This window comes from Trichosurus vulpecula, chromosome 9 (assembly GCF_011100635.1).
Source record: "Trichosurus vulpecula isolate mTriVul1 chromosome 9, mTriVul1.pri, whole genome shotgun sequence".
Taxonomy (NCBI): domain Eukaryota; kingdom Metazoa; phylum Chordata; class Mammalia; order Diprotodontia; family Phalangeridae; genus Trichosurus; species Trichosurus vulpecula.
Window position 1 is genome coordinate 60,156,977 of NC_050581.1, and position 20,128 is coordinate 60,177,104.

General features: G+C 42.9%; 1 protein-coding gene across 1 annotated transcript in view; it reads right to left on the bottom strand.

Annotated features, from left to right (window-relative positions):
* Nucleotides 1–5,264: 5,264 nt before the first annotated feature.
* LOC118832122 (phospholipid-transporting ATPase FetA-like) overlaps nt 5,265–20,128 on the bottom strand; it is a 127,030-nt gene continuing 112,166 nt past the window's right edge. The window contains 9 exon segments of the mRNA XM_036739556.1: nt 5,265–5,462; nt 6,606–6,736; nt 8,340–8,478; nt 8,642–8,887; nt 11,005–11,088; nt 12,227–12,450; nt 13,353–13,536; nt 14,046–14,193; nt 14,709–14,814. Of these exon segments, the coding sequence (XP_036595451.1) occupies nt 5,265–5,462; nt 6,606–6,736; nt 8,340–8,478; nt 8,642–8,887; nt 11,005–11,088; nt 12,227–12,450; nt 13,353–13,536; nt 14,046–14,193; nt 14,709–14,814 (1,460 nt within the window).

Genomic DNA, 20,128 nt, shown 5'->3' on the forward strand with positions numbered 1-20,128 from the left:
CTCCAGCTTGTCAATATCATCCTTCTTAAACAGTGGTACACAGAACACAAAACAATATTCTAGATGAGGTGTAATGAGGGCAGAGCATAGTAGACCTATTACTTCCTTAGTCTTGTCCCTTACTGCAGCCCAGGATTGTATTAGCTTTTTTAGCTGAATCCACTGAAATCTCCAGATCTTTTTCAGAACTGCTATCTATCAATGCCTCTCCCATTTTATACGTGTGAATTCAATTTGGGGTGGGATATCAAGTGTAAAACTTCACATTTATTCCTATTGAATTTCATCTTAGATTCAGTCCAGTGTCATGATTCTTTTGGATCAGTCTGGCACCTATTAGCAATCCCTCCCAGCTGTGTCTTCAAGGTTGCATATCATCTATTCCTCTATTCAAGTCAGTGATAAAAAGTGTTAAAAGCAAAGGACCAAGTACAGACCCTGAACCATTAACAAATACTCTCTGAGTACAATTGCAGGTTTCTTATAGGGCATTCAGTATATTCTTAAGACTCTTTCATGCCTTATCCCTTCTTGGCATTGATGGTAGCTCAGTTCTAGTTCTCTTGCTTTGAATCTGGCTATCCAGGATGCTCAGACCTTTGGAATATACCTTTACAGCCCTTAATTAGGGGTCTGGAAGTCTTAGGCTTACGTTAGTAATTTCCCCTGTGATTGCCCAGCTCAGTCATTCAGTTCAATCCAATTCAATTCAGTCAGCTTTTATTAAGTATTTTCAATGTGAAAGGCGCTCTGCTAGGTGCTGGAAATACAAAGTTATGTATGACTGACATGGGTCCTGTTCTTAAAGAGCTTACAATCTCATATGGGGTGGGGGGTGGGTGTTTGGTGCAAATACACAAATAGCTGTCGTACAAGGGAGAGTGAGATAAGTACAAAGAAGAAGTCTGGGCAAAATATAAATCTGAGGAAGGAGAAAACATTTTCACCTTGGTATATGCAGGGAATGCTTCCTAGACATGTAGCATCTGAGTTGGGCCTCCTAGGAAGGGAAGGACTCCAACAGAAGAAGCTAAGGGAGAGTTCATTTCAGATATGAGGTGTGGGGTGAATAAATGTATGGAGATGGGAGAGATAGTAGTCCAGCTAAGTTAGAATGCAAATATGTGTGAAGGGGAGTAATATGAGATAAGCCTGGTCAGATGGGATGGAACAATATACATCACCTTACATGCCAAGGTCAGGAATTTATATTTTATGTAATATGCAATGGGGAACTGCTAATGGTTTTTGAACAGAGGAGTGACATGATCATAGTAATGAACAGGCAAGAGTATAAAGGATGGAAGAGTGATAGATTGGGGGCAGGAAGACCTAGCACATTTTTTTAGGTGACAAGAGATGAGAGCTAAGCTGGGTTATTTCCAGTGGAAATAGAGAGGAGAGACTAGAGATATCAGGATTTAGTTTCTGATTGTATGTTTGATAAGGACAGCTAGGATACACAGTGGATAGAGTGCAGGGTCTATAGTCAGGAAGAATCTGAGTTCAGATCTGGCCTCAGACACTTATGAGCTGTGTGACCCCAAGCGAGTCACTTAACCCTGGTTGCCTCAGTTTCCTCACCTCTCAAATGAGCTGGAGTAAGAAATGGTAAACTCCTCTAGTATCTTTGCCAAGAAAACCCTCAGAAGGGGTCACAGAGAGTTGGACAGGACTGAAAAAGCAGAAGAAGAATGTTTGATAAGTTTATGAGCCTAGAAAATTGCAAATATGGTGGTGAAGAAGTTAGGAGAAAAGTTATGTTTGGGCAGAATATGGGGTCTTCAGTTGTAGAAATGTCGAGTTTAAGAGGCTATGAAGACATTTGGGAGGAAATCCACTAGATAGCTGGAAATAGAGGATTTTGAGAAGAGTTTGAGAGTTGATATAAAAATTTGGAAGTCATTTGCATAAAGTGATGATTAAATTGAAGGAAGCTGATGAGATCACCATGAGAGTGAAGACAGATTAGAACAGAGTTTACAATCTGATATTACTTACATTAATAGCTAGCAGTTCTAAGCTTCCAGACTTGCAGGATGGTAAGGCCCAGCAAGATTAGGCAGAGAAAGAGTAGCCAGAGAGGAGAGAGAAAAATCAAAGGATTACTGTGTTACAGAAGGCCAGAAAGGACAGCCCATCGCACTGTCAAATGCCACAGAGAGGTTAAAGAGGATTAGGATAGAAAAAACCCATTTAGTGATAAAGAGATTACTAGTGATGATGGAGAGAACAGTTTCATTAGGGAGGTGAGAATGAAAATCAGAATGCAAGGGGTTCAGTAGTGGGTCGATTTTGAGTAAGGGAAGGCAGTAAAGGTGACTCCCTTTTCTCCAGCAGTTTCCAGTGAAGCGATACAAGAAGGAGAGGACTGGAGATCAAGGAGGTGGCAAATGAAGGGAAGACCGAGGCTTGTGCTTATTTAATCCCTATTCCACAGGGTTTTTGTGAGGAAAAGTGCTTTGAAACTTTAAAGTTGTATGTAAATAAGTCATTATTCATTGTTATCATTACTGTAGGCTGAGACAAAAGATACAGAACAGGATAAATTGAAAATGTATGGAGAAGATGATGGAACAAGGTGACAGAGGAGAGAGGAAAATATGATATTTAAGGTAAAAATGAAGGGACGAGCTGAGAATAAAGTGAAGTACAAGTATTGGGATGACACTGAAAAGATGAGAAAAGTGGAAGAGGGAAGTTGAGTGATATCTGTTGTTGGAAAGTTTGGGTTGGAGGCAGGATTAAGTACTTCAGGAAAGAAGAGAAGGTTTGTGGAACAGCCACAGTAAAAGTTGAAAGGGTTGCCACACAGTAATGCTGGTTCTTCTTGGGATTGCTCACCCTGGACTAACTGGCTCTGACTTGGAAAAGTCCCTCCTTACTCTACCAGACACCAGGTGAAATTCTTCCCTCAAAGTTGTTTTCTGGTTGAGGCCTTAACTTTCACTGCTTATCTGTAATTTTGTCGCTTTTGTCCTTTGTCCTCTGCCTTTTTTTAGCTGGTTTGCCTAAAATATATGGATTGTCTCATAGTCTCTTCTGCCTGTGCCCCACAGAGGACTAGGGCTCTGTGGCCTGTGTCAGCAGACTTGTGTGGGCTTCCATACAGTTCATTGCATATCCTTTCTTACCAGACTAATCTTTTCTTCTTTTATCCTGTGCCCCACCTTGTGACTGCCCTAGCTTCCCATTTGATGATTAAACTGATAGAAAGATCTTAGGGTTTTTCATTTATTGAGAGAATATTAATTACCAAAGGCATTGGGTATCTTTTTTTGCTTCTAGATACAGGATCTAACTGCTTCCCTGTCTCAGGGTGGGGAGCCCACGTTTGGCAGAAGAGATAAAGAGGCAGAGGCTCAATAAAGACAAGTTAGATACATAGGAAGATATTTGGATATAAAGAGATGAACACACAGGGGTACAATCAGATGGGGTCAGGGACACCTCAGACATGAACTGAGAAGGATTTAGAGGCAGTATCAGAGAGTGCCCTAAGATGATTTTGTTACGTGAATATAGAAGATACTGAGACAGTAACAGTCTGGAGTTCTCCTTGAGCTCTTTTTGTATCTAGAGATCCTCTAGTAGGTGGTATGTCACCAAGTGAAATGGGGATCAGGAGGGGAGGAGAAGCTTAGAGAAGGGGTCCAGAAAACCCCCAGAAGTAAAAGAGGGAGAGATGGGCTGGACATGGCTGGCTCCTGGAAAACAAAAACTAAGAGATGAGTGAGTGAAGGAGTCCAGTGAAGTCACGCAAAGTTCCCTTTGCCCATTAGTGTGTGCTTTGGATAAAGAAATACAAGATTTTTTAGAAGTCTTCTCACTGTAATTTTCTGTTTCTCTATTATTTTAGCATGTCAGTTTTCTGGGAGTTACTTGTAAAAACCTATAGAAAAAGTCATAGGACTGTGTATGTTTTCCTAGGCCCAGGAAATGAGTACCACAGAGGTGGGGATGCCTGAAAGGGCATCTGAAAAGGGCAAGAGGTAAAGAGGAATAGGGGTTGAAGACAATATGGTGGATGGAAGAAACCTGGCTTATTAGCCCCTGGGGCCTTCAGGAAAGAAGTAGGAGGGTGGCAGCCAAATGAAAAATATCTCACCCTGCACCTTGAGAGAGAGGAAGCAAGGGAGGAGTGGCAAGGAGAAACTAGTTTTGGGGAGGGGGCAGAGAGCTTTGAGATGACAAGTCTGATTTCTTTCCCACTCTATTACTCTAGCCCCACCAAGCCACACAGACCTGGCCACTCCCAGGTAGAGAATTTTAACAATAAACGATGACTCAAGTATATATAATTTCCTGTGAAAATAATTTTACTGAAGACAACAGTCACAACCAAGATTGATCTCTCATCTCTCCCAAGAAATAGATTTGAAAACGGCTTCATGGGAGGGCCCTCCCCATCCTAACTAGCTCTGTGGCCCAGACTTCAACAGTCACCTTACCAAACTAACTTCACTCTCAGTTCCCAGGGACCCTTGGGATGGAAGGGATCAGAATCACCTACCTCTTCTGCTATTTGCCCCAAATGAAATGACATACCCTCCCAAGACACAAATCCTAATGTGCCACCTTGGCCCACATGGTAGGTCTCCAGAAGCCAGGCTCTGCCCCTTAGTGCCACAGTATTCTTTGAGTTATTCCCAGAGACAGGCTATAGTAAGGTTAAGTCCAGATTTTGGGGGAAAGGGGGGAGTTTATGGTGGTACGGGACCTGGAGGGAGGCAGGGCAGGAATCGTTGGGAGAAGAGGATTATGCTACTGTGAGATTGTAGGGAATACTGAACGAGCTCTGTGGTATTTAATTTCTCTCCTCAGGCTGAAGTAGCCATTTTTTTATGGGGACAAACCAATTAGATCCCTAAGAGTACAGGGGTATCACCCTTTCTTCTCAGAGGCCCCATACTAAGACTTTTCATCTTTCTTCCTAAAGTTCTGTGCTTGGCTAGGGACGGCATCAACATGCCCAGATATGGCCTGATAGCTGACCCTCCTCAATACCTCACTGCCTCTCCCTGGAGTGGTTTTCTTTTTTTGGGGGGAGTGGTGGGGGCAAAGATGCATCGGGCTGCTCCTCACATCACTACCTCAGACATTTGGGTTGGATGGTGTAGAGCCCCCTTCCCTAACTACTGAGAAGTGAAGGAGCTGAGGGGAAAGGGGATTCTTCAGTTGGCAGGTTTCTTAGAGACTGATCCTTCCCCCCAAATCAGGTGCATGGATAGAGTTATGGAGGTCCTGGTGACCCCCAGGATCTTTCATTTATGTAAAGAATAGTTATCACCAAAGCCAAAGGTTGCCCTTGATTTCATGTTCTTTCCTGAAGTGATGAGTGCCCCAAATCCATGTTGGTGGGCAAAGGCATAGGCTGAACGTCGGGAGCTCGTGCGTCTCAATCTCATCCGGGCTGGGGGTGGCACTGGATTCTTCATGCATTCACGGATCTTATTGAGAACCTAGAGTCCAAGAGCAAGGGGTGAAAGGCAGGAAAGAGGAGTCTTTCATGAGTAAAGGGGCTCACAGGCAGCTCACAGGCCCTAATTGGGCCTCAAGGGCAGCACACAGGTAACATGTGTCAGGCATCATGACACAATGAAAAGAACAACAGATTTATAGTCAGAGGACCCAAGTTCAAATATTTCTCCTTAGTACTTGTATGACACATGCCTTGCACTTAATAAATGATTTCTGATTCCTTGATTATTAAGTCACTTAATCCCAATGGGCTTCAGTTTTCTCATCTGTGCAATGAGGGGGCTGTGCCAGATGATCCTCAAGGTCACTTCCATTTCCAAATCTATGATCCTGTGATTATAAAACGTTAGGGATCACCTAGTCCAATCCATTTGTTTTACAGATGAGGCCCAGAAAGGGGAAGTGACTTGCCTGAGGTTACATGATGAGTCAGTAGTAGAACCAGGATTTGAAGTCAGGACCACTAACTTTCCAATGCAATGCTCTTAAAGTGCTATGGCCATAGTTATAGGGATTCCTGGGCTTTGGGTAGACACAGGCTATGGTCACAGAGGAAAAAGCATGCCACGTAGGGAACTGTCCACAGAGAGACAAAGACGATGAAAAGAGATGGGCCTCAGAAAAACATGAGCACCAGAGGCCACAAGGACATCTGAAACACAATGTTTCCCCTGGTCTTCAAACCAGGCAACTTTCCCTGGGCTGTCCTTTTCGAGGCCCAAAGAGGCAAGATGTTCCAGTGAGCCAGCCGCTGCATCATTTGACCAGAGGTTCAGCTCTAGGGCCTTAGAATCTGAATCTGCTTCTGAGAGGGAGTTGTGTATATGAGGAAAGAGAAGGGGTACCTTGAAAACTCAGACTTCTATAGTACAATGGGACCTATATGCCAACATATGCTCCTATTCTAGAGTCAGTCTGGGCTTCTCACTGCGAAAAATCAGAAAACAAACAAAAAACCCAACCCTATTACTTTTGCCTTAGGGCCCTACCACATTCTGGAGAACCAAGGTGCCCACTGGGCAACAGATAAAAGGCCTGGCCTTTATGGGATAAGGGCATGGCAAAGAAAATGGGGCCCCAGAGTACCGATGTATCTGTCACCTCCCTACCCTTCTTTTGCTTACCTTTTCAACTTTAGTGGGCCAAAACTCCACCTGGAGGAATCTGTATACAATCATGGGCAGCACACAAAGGACCACAGTGAGGAGGACTGTTAGCCACACCTGAGGCAGCCACAGGGTATTCCGAGCTGTGCCTGTAAACACCCCCACCACACACACAGAGGAGAGCCTGGATCAGAGTGCTTGGGAAGGGAGGGTAGAAGTTGAGCACAGAGAATATACTGGTCATGGGGTAGTGATAGTACTCCATGGGTGATATTAGTACCCAATGGCAGGGCAGGGATTCAGTGGGACATAAGATGGATTTAAACACTCTTGAGGTTTCCTTTGGATTGTAAATGAATCGCAATTGACTTATATGTATACTCATAAACCCACCATTAGCACCTATGGTTGCCTTTGTCTTGCCTGTCAAAATATAGTGCAAAAGAGAAGACAGGGAGACTTGAGGATGGGAAACTTCTTCATTGAAGGGAGGAAGAACCCAGGAGTATCAGCTATGAAAATAAAGGTGACACAACATGACTATTATGGATAAGTTTTGCATGATCACACATGTATTACTTATATTGAATTGCTTGCCTTCTCAGTGAGGGAGGTAGGGATGGAGAGAATCTGCAACTCAAAGTTTTAAAAATGAATGTCAAAAATCGTTTTTGCATTTAACTGGGGAAAAATAAATTACTAAAGAAATATATTTTAAAAACCCAATAAACAACAACAAAAAAAGCCTGTTTTAAAAAAAAAAGAAAATAAAGGTGATAAAGAGATCAGGCAGGGTTTATGCTCTTGCAGAAGACTAGAATGAGGAAAATGGGTTAGTGAAAAGGAGCAAAAATAGAAACTAAGATAGACCAGGTATTTACATTCCATTGAGCACCAGGGACGATTTAGGTCTTAAGACTCTTGAGAAGCTTAGTAACTCCTTAACTGTCCTCACTGATGGAAAAAGGGGGTAGCTGAATATGTAGTATGAATGAGGGATAATTGATAGGTGGTTCTGATGCTCTGTTGTGACCCATGTAAAGGAAGGCTTTCGTCATGAGCAGACCCCTGTGGAGGGTTTTTGGGCAGACATACAAGAGACACAGGATGAGAAAGCCTGGCCAGATTGTGATCTGCACCTGTGAGATCACAAGTACTGGGAAGTAACTTCCTTCATGTGTGCTATTTGCACCCCTCCATATCATCTTTAGAAAGCTTCCAAGTGTGCACTGCATTCCTTTCTGAAGGGGGGTTCAGAGGAGGAAAAACTGATCAGAAGCAGCACAAATAATACACAGGCCAGTCTCTGGGGCAGGGCTTCTTCACCTTTTCCCATGTGTATCCTCTTTTCCTTCAGGCAGCATTACTTAGTGTTACATGACCCGAGGGTATGTGCAGTTCAAAGGGCACAGAACTGAGGCTGCAGTGAAGCTGCAGAAACACCTCGGATTCATCACACGTTTGGTTTTTAATTAATGTTTGGTTGTTGGTGTTCAGAAACCTTTTACTGTTGCCAAATTTTTTGTGATCCCATATGGTTTTGTGACCCACAGTTTAAGAAGTGCTGCTCTAGGGTCCATTGGAGAAAAGGAACAAGAGCTGGCTATTTTGTGGGGGTTATAATACAATGAGACCCTGTAGCCCAATGGGGTGGAGTCAATTAGCTTTGAGTCTCTCTCCTTCCCCAGGAAATCCCTTTTCTTTGACCTAAGGCCAGTTGCAAGCCCCATCCTGAGCTCTACCCAGGCTCACCCATGAATTTGAAGGTATCAGGGAAGAGCAGACACAGGCCATCACTGTAAAGGAGAAATGTGAGGCTGAAGTATAAGGCTAGGCTGCCCCAAACGAAGAAGTGGTTCACAGCTGTCCAGTAGGCTGTCTCCAGGCCCACCTGAAAATCATCCACCTGAAGGTCAGCCCCTTTCCTCCCCTTGCTGTAGGCCAGCCCCCTGCCCCATCAGTCTCCCCCCAGCTGGCACCATTACTCCCTCCCTCCCTCCCTCCCCTACCTATAAGTCTCCCTCCCTTCCTCCCTTCCACCTCCACTACTACACCTGCACAGTCACCAACACGAGCAGGGAGGTCTGCACTATCAGGGCAAAAGACTGGTAGTCAGAGATGTCCTTGCCATTACTTTGCACTGAGTTGTAAGTAGACCCGTAGGTGATGAAGAACAACACAAAGGAGCTGTAGATGCCATACAATACACACTTCACAAATTCCTTCTTGTTGAAGTAGAGGTTGTACTGGCCTGGTTCATATAGCTCGGGGAATCGGAGGCTCCACAAGTCATCCACATCCTGGAAGCATGGGTTTGGAGCCATGAAGGTAAGAAAACTACCTTCTGAGGATCTTTTCCAGGCCCTAAATATCTTTTCTGCTTACTTTCCAGGGCTGGAGAAAGTTTCCCCCTTCCCTCCCAACCAAGGTGTATTCCCACCTTCAGAAATATTACCACCTAGGATCTAGGGATCTACATTCCACAATAAGACATCTCCCTAGGGCAGAAGGCTCCTTCGAACCATGATACTAGGAATTATTCCACCGGGAGAATCTGAAGAGTTAAGAACAAGAAAACAGAAAAGTCCCCATAGTCCTTCCTTAAGCTCTGTGCCCTCAGGTCATACTGAAGTTCAAAGTAGAGTAAGGGGAGTCAGGAAAGGGTGGCAATGGAGGTGGGACACTCTCAGATCCAACGGTCACTTCAGTTTCGCATTCATCTATCTGGATGAAGCAATGTGGTCTTAGTAGCTGGAATGTCTCCTGCCCTGGAATCAGAACTCTGGGTTCTGCCTCAAGTCCCCAGATCCCTAGTTAGGTGATCTTGGACAAATCCCTTCACCTCTCAGAGCCTCAGTTTCTATAACTCTAAGATAAGGATAATCATTCCTCCTTTTCTCGCCTATCTCAGAGGATTGTTAGGCAGATCACATAAAGGAATGTATGTGAAGGCACTGGGGTGGGGGTGGAGGGAACTATGTAGTGGTGGGTCTTCCTATTGTCCCAAAGGTCAGGTCACCACAGCCCTTCTCCCTTCTGCTCTGTGCCACACCCCACCCCCCTCACCCCTCTTCCCCAGTATCCCGGTGGCTTAGTGTGAATATGATGGAGCTCTTCCTGGAAACTCCTCTGAGTCAGTATTGTCCTGTAAGTTGAGGACTGTTCAATGAAAGCCTCAGCCCAGGTTAGTCCTAACAAAGAATAAAGGTAATGGAGGCCAAGACTTGTGTGAGATCATAGGATTTAGAGTTGTCCACGTGAGGAAACTCTGGCCCAGCATCTCTGGGATTTGAACCCAATTCCTTTGACATCCAGCACTCTTTTCACTATAATATGCTAATGAAGACCTAGGGCTCCAGGTACCCTGGAATCTTCCTTCAGTGCCAGTTTATGCAGTGCCTTCAAATTTGCAGAATATTCTCCTCACAAGAAGTAGGAATTCTATATATTGCTATCTCCATTTCATAGATGAGGAAACTGAAGCTCTCAGAGGTGAGGTGATTTTTCTAATGTCACAAGGCTAGTAAGTACAGACGGCAGGATTCGAACCCAGGACTCTGAAGATTCCAACTCTTGTGTTCTCCTCCCCACACCAGGTTGCCTCTTACTATGTATTTGAGTTGTGACTCTTACAGAGGCTCTGATTCAGCCCCTGTTGATCAGGGTTGGGGTGGGGTGCTACTTCTGAAGGTCTTTACACTAGAATTTTCAGACCTTCAAGGAGTTCCAGAGAGGAATTCCAGGCCAAGGCAGAAGATGTGACTTTCCATTACACATAACAAATACAGATTTCTTAGACTATTTTTCAAGGTCTCTCACTCAACCTTCTCTGCCTCATCCCATCTCATCTTCATACTTATGTGATTTTCTACTCCAGCCAAACTCTGATGCTCTTTTGGGGAGTAGGACAATTATAAGCAGGTGGAATGGGTTAAGAGAAGCCTGCATCAACATTTTTCACCTCTCCCCTTCTGTAATCCACATCCTTCCCCTCTGAAATCTCTTCCTTCAAAAATTCTTTCCCAGTTAATCTCCCTTGTCTTCTACACTGTATCCCCTCAGCACTTAGGGACTCAGTTACAGTATACCATAATTTCCATGTTTCTTTCTAATTGTGCACTATACTTTCAGGCAGTCTAGACTTATGTAATAGATACATCTGGGTAGTGATTCTTACTTTATAGAAGAATTGTTCTTTTTACAAAAAGATTCACTCAGGTTTTCCTAGCTCCCCTGCTGCATTTGAAATAATCCAATTTAGAAAAATTCAGTTTACATAACTATTTAGAAGCTCACTTCCAGCTACTATGGACCTTGCTCAGCCTCACTCATCTGGAAAACCACCCCTTCCCCCTTCCTAGTTCTGGCTGTGGTTGGGGGTACCTGGTATTGCCTGGAGATTGTGCCTGGGTCTTACCTGGTCAAAGAGGCTCATGGCCAGGACAGGCAGAGATGTGTAGACCAAGTTGTATAAAGCTATGAACCACTCATCATAGACTGTCTGCAGAGACACCAAAGAGAACAATCAGACTAATCTCCCCTGGTGGCTCTCCTTTCCCTTAAAAGCCTAGGGGTGGTTCCATCTTTAGGGTATGATTTGGCTATATTGGCCTTTCATGGACCTGAACTGGGCAGAAAGCCAATTCCTGATTTAGGTTTCTCCCCCCCCCCCCAACCCCCCAGCTTTCCAGTCACTATGATCTTTCCCAAACTGAGAGCTTCATCCCTTTGCCTAGGTGGTAGCCATGCTGAAGATAGAAGGCAGGCAGGCTTTCAGTTTTCCTCAAAAACTACTAGGAGACTATATATGGATTTTCCTGGAAGTGTCCAAGGTTTTATCTATCTGGAATAAAGGAATACTGATTATAAGGCTTATCTCCTGGGGGGGAAGGGAGGGCAAGATAGGCAGATTTTTAGATAGATAAATAGATAAGATTAGATTAGATAGATTTAAGATAGACTTGAGCCCTTCCTCCCTGCCTCCCCAATAACCATCCTTTTTCCAGTGTTCCAAAATTCAGTAGAATCCGTGTAAATGGCTGTTAACCCAGTTCCTCTTTCTTCCTGGACCATTTCTAAATCTCTGTCCAGTTCTAGCTTTGGAAGGGGTGGGAGAAGTAGTCACTAGGCATGGCAAGAAGTATGCTGTCCCTGCATGACTTTTAAGCCCTTTCTTGAGGCCATTCCTGATCTATCAATTCAGCAGATCTCCTCTAAGGACCGTCTCAAAGTTCTTTTGGTAGTAATGACGATGTGGAACACCATACTCTGATTTAGCTTTTTCATGACATGGAGCTTCATGTTGGGAGTCCAGGGGACTGAATGGCCTAATGCATCCTCCTCTCCTACCTATCCTCCCAGGCCCTGCTTGTACTAACCCAGGGCCTTTATAAGGCTTTCTCTGGATTCTGGGAATTATCAGATTCAGAAAGATTTCAGCTGCAAATGTAGGGAAGTTGATTTTAGTAAGGAATAGGTAATTGGCTTAGGGATAGTAAGGGAATTAGGGTAGACCATGGTGATGATACTGGTAACTGAACTGAAAGTCAAGCCCAGAGGGCAGAGAGTCCACATTAACATCTGTCCTGACCAGGCTGAAGGCATGCCTGGGAGTACTCTAACACTGGTGCCTGACTTACCTGTGCAGAGAAGCCGGAGAAGAAGCCATACCAGAAATGCACCAGTGTGAAGGCAAAATTCTTGTAGAAGAAATAGCGGAGGAATCTGCACATCCGGATATAGGACCAACGACCATGGACCAAGAGTAGGCGCTGCAGAAATCGGAACTGGGCAAAGCAGAAGTCACTGGCAAGCATGGCTTGCATCCCCTCCTGGCCACTGATGCCCACCCCAATGTGGGCAGCTGCAATGAGAACCAAGTAGTTTTTCAGCTATAGCACCTATTTCCAGAGCCCTAGGCTGGTTCACGGTAAAAAAAAAAAAAAAAAAAAAAAGTACTAAAAGTGCAATGTAGCCCCTCACCTGAACCCACCTGGCACCTTTAGCCTATCTGCTGACAGGGTGGGATATACTGTATAGAGTGCTGGACTTGGCAGTTAGGAAAACTAGGGTTTGACTCCCCTACTAAGCTTAAGTTTATTTAATAAGCCATAAATAAAATTACCCCAGTATAGTAGAAGACAAGCTTATCTGATGCATGCAGATGATTTTCTTTTTTTAATCCCAATTTTTTCCCGGTGGAAAATGAGTTAAAGGAACTTTTAAGCTCCTCTATATCTCTATATATTTGTAGGTATTTTCCTCTAATCACAGACACTGAAATACCAGTTTCTAAGGAAGCTTAATTTTTTTCTCCCTGACAGGAATTGGTTGACTTTTCTATTTGTTTCTGCTCTACACTGTCTTATCAGTTAAAAGGCAAAGACTTGACTATGCCATTTGCTAGCTGAAAAACTTCTTACTGATTTTAGGATAAAATACAAACTCCCTAGCTTGGTCTTTAAAGTCAGTTCCCCACCCCCCCTCCCCCCCAATTTGGCTCCAACCTCTCTTCCCAGGCTTATTTTACATTATTCCCCTCAAGTTTTATTGCTACCTATTTCTCATACTTGGCATTCCACATTCCACCTGCATTCCTTCACACATGCCATCCCCCAGGCCAAGAAGGCCATGCTCGCCACCATTTCTATCTTTCAGATTCCCTATCTACCTTCAGTTAGGTTGGGTGCCACTGCTTCCTATGTTAGTATTACCTGAAGAAGGGGAAGGAAGGGAGGGCAGCATGACTCCCCAGACCCCACTTGCCTTTGATCATACTGACGTCGTTAGCTCCATCACCAATGGCTAGTGTCACCACTTGCTTGTATTTCCTCACTAGTTCTACCACTTGGGCCTTCTGCAGAGGTGTCACACGGCAACAGATCACTGATTTGCACATACAAGCTGTCCTTAGCAGCTCCAACTCCATGTTCTTCTCTAGGGCATGAGCCTGTGGCCCCAAATATACACATTTACTCAATAGGCTACTTAGTAAACCCCTGGCTTCTACCTTTTTTTGTGTCCCCCACAGGATAGGCCTCCGTATATAAGGGGCTTTATTAAACAGAAGCTCTGATCCTGCCTTTGGATATTGAACAAGACACAAGGACAGTTCTGTGTTCCCTCATTTCTGATCCAACCCAAAGAAAAAAATGTCACAGAACCCTACTCAGGGTGAAACCAACAGGCTGATTTGCAGATACACATACTTCCTGGACCTGGAAAAACAGATTCTACTTGAAGTTGCTAGGACATGGGGACTACAGTAGATGTAGAAACTTTAGATGGGAAGAAGCCTATTCTCAGCTTTTCTCTGAGGGAGGGAGCTATTCTAATCTCTCTCAATTACTTCTGCTTTGGGTTATTGCTTGGGAAAGAGAAGGGTGTGTGTATGGCAATAAGTTCCTAAATGGGCTCCCTGAATGAAAAGGAAAGGGGTCACAGCTTCCCATTGCCCACCAGACTGTGGCCATCGATGACTAGGCCGTAGCTACCATTGGCCACTTCTTCAGGCATGATGAGGGACTTTGTTTCTGATTTGGTGAGGAGGGCAGTTACTGGGTCTGTCCCCTGTAAAGAGCCAGGTTTCATCTTATTTCTTGCTGACCTGAAAGTTAAAAATGGTTGATTGGAAATGCTCTGTTTATATATCCTCCAGGGAATGGCAAAAGTTCCTTCAAGATCCCAGGACCCAAGCCAACCCTAAACCCATGCTTGCCCACTAGTATCTACTTCTTTCCAAACCCTTCCTCTGTACTAATCTCCATAACATTCAACTTACCTCTCATGTCCTTCTGAGAACTTATTTTTTTCTCCCATTCTGTCCCTTAACTCTTCATATTCTTCCAAATAGTCAAACTTCCCCAACTTTTGCAGTAGGTCCTCCCAATCTCCCATATCACCTCTTTTTCTCAGTACCCAGGGGACCTCAGAGGTCACCATACCTATTTTCTCTTTCATATTCCTCTCAACAGCCTATCCTCCTTCCCCACTTTTTTATCCTCTTTCTGCCAAAAGGTTCTTCTCAGTCTAGCCTTTCCTGGGCTCTACATTTGAGTAAAGACACATAGGAGGAAGGTAGAACCCCTAAATGCTAATTTGCTGGCCGTAGGATGGTAGTACCTGAGTTCCTGGTGGACCATCCTACTCGACTTGGCATCTATAATGAACACCTCATTCATATCATCACTTAGCATGTTGCAAGAGTAGCCAATGTTCACAGCAGTCTCTGTAGAGAATGGGATTATATAGTGAATGAGTGGGGCTGCATAGAAGGTACCCAAAGAGACATCCCACCCTCTTCAGTGATCAGACCAAGTCTATGCTCGGCCAATTATTCCCTCCAGAGCTCAGACCTCACTCATTATTCCCTGGCTTTTAGACAATGTTACCTTTGGATAATGCCCAAGTGACACCAAATGGCTGAATTAGCTTACCTTTTATAGACAGGCTGTTACTCATCAGTACATTCCTATCGGGTAACCTCCATGAAGCCTTCCCTGACTGCCTAAGCACACACTGATTTTTCCCTTTTCTAAAATTTTATAGTAGTATTTACAATCTACTTACTAGCTCAGCATTCCAGTCAATATTAAACACCTATCATTTAGGTTAATGATAGGCTAAATGCTATGGGGTGTCATATAAGGTTCTGGGGAGCATCTTTCCCCACATTCTATCCCCACGTTGTTATTCAGTGATTTTAGTTGTGACTGATTCTTTGTGCCCCATTTGGGATTTTCTTGGCAAAGATAGTAGGGGTATTTTGCCATTTCCTTCTCCAGTTCATTTCACAGATAAGGAAACTGAGGCCAGTAGGGTTTAGTGATTTGCCCAGGGTCACACAGCTAGTAAGTGTCTAAGGCCAGATTTGAACTAAGGAAGATAAGTCTTCTTGACTCCAGGCCTGGCATTCTACCCGGTGTGCCACCTTGCTGCTCAGAAAACAATTAGAGACCAATGAAGTGCTAGATTATGTTGTACAGACAATAGGTGTTCTAGAAATTCAAGGGAGAGAGGGTCTCTGTGAATTGGAATAGTTGATTGCAAGGAGGAAACAGGATTTGGAGTTGGCTCTTAAAAGATGGAAAGGAGATATTCTAAACAGGGGGAATGAGATTAGCAAAGGTACAGAAGGAGGAGTATGTATGTCTACGCACAGGGAGGAAAACTGGGCTAACAATGGTAAAGAACATGTTTTGAAGGGTTGTGAGAGATAAAGTGATAGGTGTCAAGGGTCCTAAAAGCTTGACAGAAAATGTAGTTTATTTTGCAGGTACCAGGTTATCTACTATCATTATGGTGAAGAGCAAGCAGGCCTTGGAGTCAGGAAGATTTGGATTCAAATCCTTTCTCTGACACATACTAGCTATTTGGCCCTAGCCAAGTCCCTTCAACTTCTTAATGTAACTTGTCCTCCATGTAATCCCTAAAGACCCTTAAAGTTAAAGATAAATTGTTCAATTAAATCCATGGAGGGCTTATTCCACACAGAGAGCTCTGTACCCCAATGAAATCACAAATCCACATCAAAAAAAACAAAGCCAGGTGAAGGTGTTTGGACAGGTTGTGAGTGACATGGGCTGGTGTGAAGCCTTATTTTTACTGTTATTCTAGAAAGTTCGGTATTCCTGCTAAGGCTGTGGGAACACCAGGCATTGCTAACTTGAAAAAAACTATAAGGAAATGCATTCCCATTAGAAAGTACATTGTATCCAAGCAGAACAATGAAAAGGCACCTGTCAATTTGTTATCATCAACAAACTGTTAACTATTTATCTTTATCTGTTTTTAAATTACATTAAATGTATTTTTTGGTTACATTTTAAGTTTTGAACTGTCTCCCTCAGTCCCTCCCCACCCTGTGCTAGAGAAGGCCACCATCTCTCTCTCTTACATACGCACACGAGCACATGTACACATACACGCGCACGCACACACACACACACGTAGAACCATACTATGCATACTTCTATTTAACAGTTCTTTCTCTGGAGGTAGACAGCATCTTCCTTCATGGGTCCTTTGTAGCTAATTTGAGGATTATAGTAACTCAGAATTAAGTCACTCACTACTGTTCTTTGAATAATATTGCTTGTTACTGTATACAACCTTCTCTTGGTTCTGCTCATTTCACTCTTCATTATTTCATACAAGACTTTCCATGTTTTTCTTAAGTAAACCAGCTCCTTATTTCTTACAGCACAATAGTATTCCATCACAATCATGTATCACAACTTGTTCAGCCATTCCCCAATTGATGGACATCTCTGCAATTTCCACTTCTTTGCCACCACAAAGAGAGCTGCTATACATATTTTAGAACATACAGGTTCTTTTCCTTTTTTCCTGGTCACCCTGAGGAAAAGACCTAATAGTGGTATTGCTGGGTCAAAGGGTATACACAGTTTTACACATTTTACCTTTTTCAGAATATTCCAAAAATTCTACTAGGCCCTTGATCTTCCCTGACTCTTCCAGCACTTTCCACCCTCACCTGTCTCCTAATTTTGTTCCTTGTTCTCTCAGCTAACCTTATGCCACGCTCATTTGATTTTGTTTCCCTAAGATTAAGAAAAATGCCATGCCTTGATCAGCAAGATAGAATTACTTCTTCATGACATGAAAACTCTGTCCTCTCTGAATGTTGCACGGTATCATAGAATTTGAAAGTTAGAAGGGACCTCAGCAGCAACTTAGCTCAAACCATCCTTGATGGGAACCCCTCCTATGAGATAGCCAACTAGTGTTCATCCAGCATGGGCATGAAAATATCCAGAGAGGGATCATCTTCTTCTGCCTGGAAGCTGTGCTCCTCTTAATGCAGCCCAAGACTGCATTAGCTTTTTGGCTGTCATCTTACACTGCTGGCTATTGAGCTTTTAGCCCACTAAGACTCCCAGATCTTTTTTAGAACAACTGCTACCACTCCTATCTTGTACTGTGAAACTGATGTGTTTGTATTTAAGTGCAACACTTTACACTTATTCTTATTGAATTAGATTTTTTTTATATTCAGTCTAATGGTATAGCCTGTCAAGATTCCTTGGGATCCTGTCATCCAATGTGTTAGCTCTCTCTTCCAGATTCAAGTCACCTGCAAATCTGATGAGCGCACTAAATGTGCATTATCTAGACCCAAGTCTAGATCCCTAAGGTACTCCACTGGAGATCTCCTCCTATGCTGATATTGAACGATTAATTAATTACTATTTTATTTTAGTCATCCAACTAAGTTCTGAATCTATCTAATGCTATTATCTAATCCACATCTGTCTTCTCCACAATAACAGTATGAGGTACTTCATAAAAAAGTTTGCTAAAATCTAGGTAACCTATCCATAGCATTCTGCTCATCTACTAGGTTAACAATACTGTCAAAAAAAAAAAAAGAAAATGAGGTCAGCCAGGCCTGATTAATTCCGGATCTTTGAAATCCTATCTAGATATTTGCCAGTCATCTCTCTTTAGTGATACATTCTGTAATCTTTTAAGAATCCAAATTAAGTTCACTGGCCTAACACCTGCAAGACTCTGACATTTTTCCTTTTATGAAAATTGAGATATTTTCTCTTCCCAAATCTTGTGATACTACTCCTCTTTTCCATGATATTTCATATATTACTGACAATAGCTCAGTACTCACATGTGGCAATTCTTTCAGTACTCAATGTGGGAACTGAGTGAACCACATTGACTCCTCCTGGATCTAGCTTGGTATTCAATTATGGGTCTAGTCCAGTTTCTGTCTTGTTTGAACCTACCCTGCATGGCTAAGAAGCTGCCATGGTAAAATGTATAAAACTGTGTATACCCCTTCACCCAAGAAGCTCTAAACTCTGGCTTAGAGATCCTTAACTAAGGACCCAGGTTATGCTGACCAGAGACCCAGTCAGATCTATATATTGATGCAAAGACATCTCAAACAACCCTAACCCATATGTCTTATCTGAAAATTGGGTCTGTACTAGTCAGTCAATTACAGTTTTCTTGTTCCTTTCATTGAATAGATACTTGAGGGGGAGTGGAACACCTTTTTTTTTTTTTTTTGATTTCAGGGAATTGCACCTATTTGCTCTCCTCTTCCCAACTCGGAAAGCCCCTAATCTTTCCTCCAATTAGCAGATTACCAAGTGCCAAGCCGAGGAAGGCCTGGTCCCAATTTGTTATGCAATTGGCATGTATTACTTAATTGATGTGCTCAGAAGCTCAAGCCTTTGTCTCCTCAGTTATTTCAAATTTCACCCATCACACCAAGGATACAGTTCGGGTGACTTGAATTCATCAAAGGCAGCTGGGTGCTCTCTTATTATTTATTTATTGTGAAGCACGTTAAAATGTAATTTTTTATTTCAATTGAAAATATTCAGAAATAATATTTTCTCTAGTTTAAAAACCCTTTCCAAACATTTCCCTTTAGGGAAGTGGGTAAAATAAAAGCTAAGGCCTTCTTAAATGGATTAAAGGTGATCACTTATCTCTAGACTTATTTAGATTTCTGTTTTCTCCATTCCCTGAAGCAAAGAGCCTGTGACCAACCCAAGGGAAATGCTCCCTTCAGTTATTTAGAAAAGACTGCCATATTGATCACTGGAAGGAGGTACTAACAATCTTAGAGAACAGTTATCCAGATAGGAATTAGGTAGTGTAGTGGCTATTGTTCTGGGATGTTAACCCCAAACTGTATTTTAGCATATTTTAGTCTTTTCCTGGTTCAAAATTCATATAAATGTTATTACAAATCATCTTGGGGTAGGCATGTATGAGGGCATGGCGGGGTAGGTGGAGTGGTGCAGGGACAATGCCTGCTTGGTCATTTCTCTCTAGAAGTTAGAAATGGCTTAGATTTAGAAATAAGTTAAATTGAATCAAAATTCTTTCTGATAGACTTGTGCCTAAAACGCAAGAGTATAGTTTTAATCTTTTTTCCTTCAACACTTATCTTGGGTATTAACTCCCTCTTAGTTATTTTTGTTTAGTCATTTCCAGTGTAAAGATCATCCTCCTTTGCAAAGAAAATAGAAATAAAATAAAAATTGAGCAGCACTGCCATCTCTGTCTTGCCAGTTAATAAAGGCCCTATTCCTTTTTTGATCTTCCTTTCCCTCCTCCCCCAATACAGCAAAACAAAAATCCCACCTTTTGTTTTCATTAGCTTCCCTTACCAGCTTCAGCTTTCTGAGCTGTAGTATTCTTGACATTTTTATAGGACTGTGTGCATTCTTCTATTTCTATTTTGTGCCCTGGCCTTGCTCCCATCTTCTGTACATTTCTTTTGAAAATCTAAGTTGTTTGGCAACTCCCTTGTGCATCCACATTGGTGTCTTTGGACAAACCCCATGTTTCCAGGTCACTGAAACAGTTTCCCTTTCGGTCCTCAGAATTTATCCTTGATCACCTCCAGTACCTCCTGGCCTGACTTCCCCTGAAGCCCTTTTGTCCATGAATTCCTACCTATCTTCCCTCTGAACCCTTTGAATTGTGTCTCTTCTTTCAATTAGAAGTAATAAAGAACAATGGCTTGGCTGAGCCAGAAATGTAGA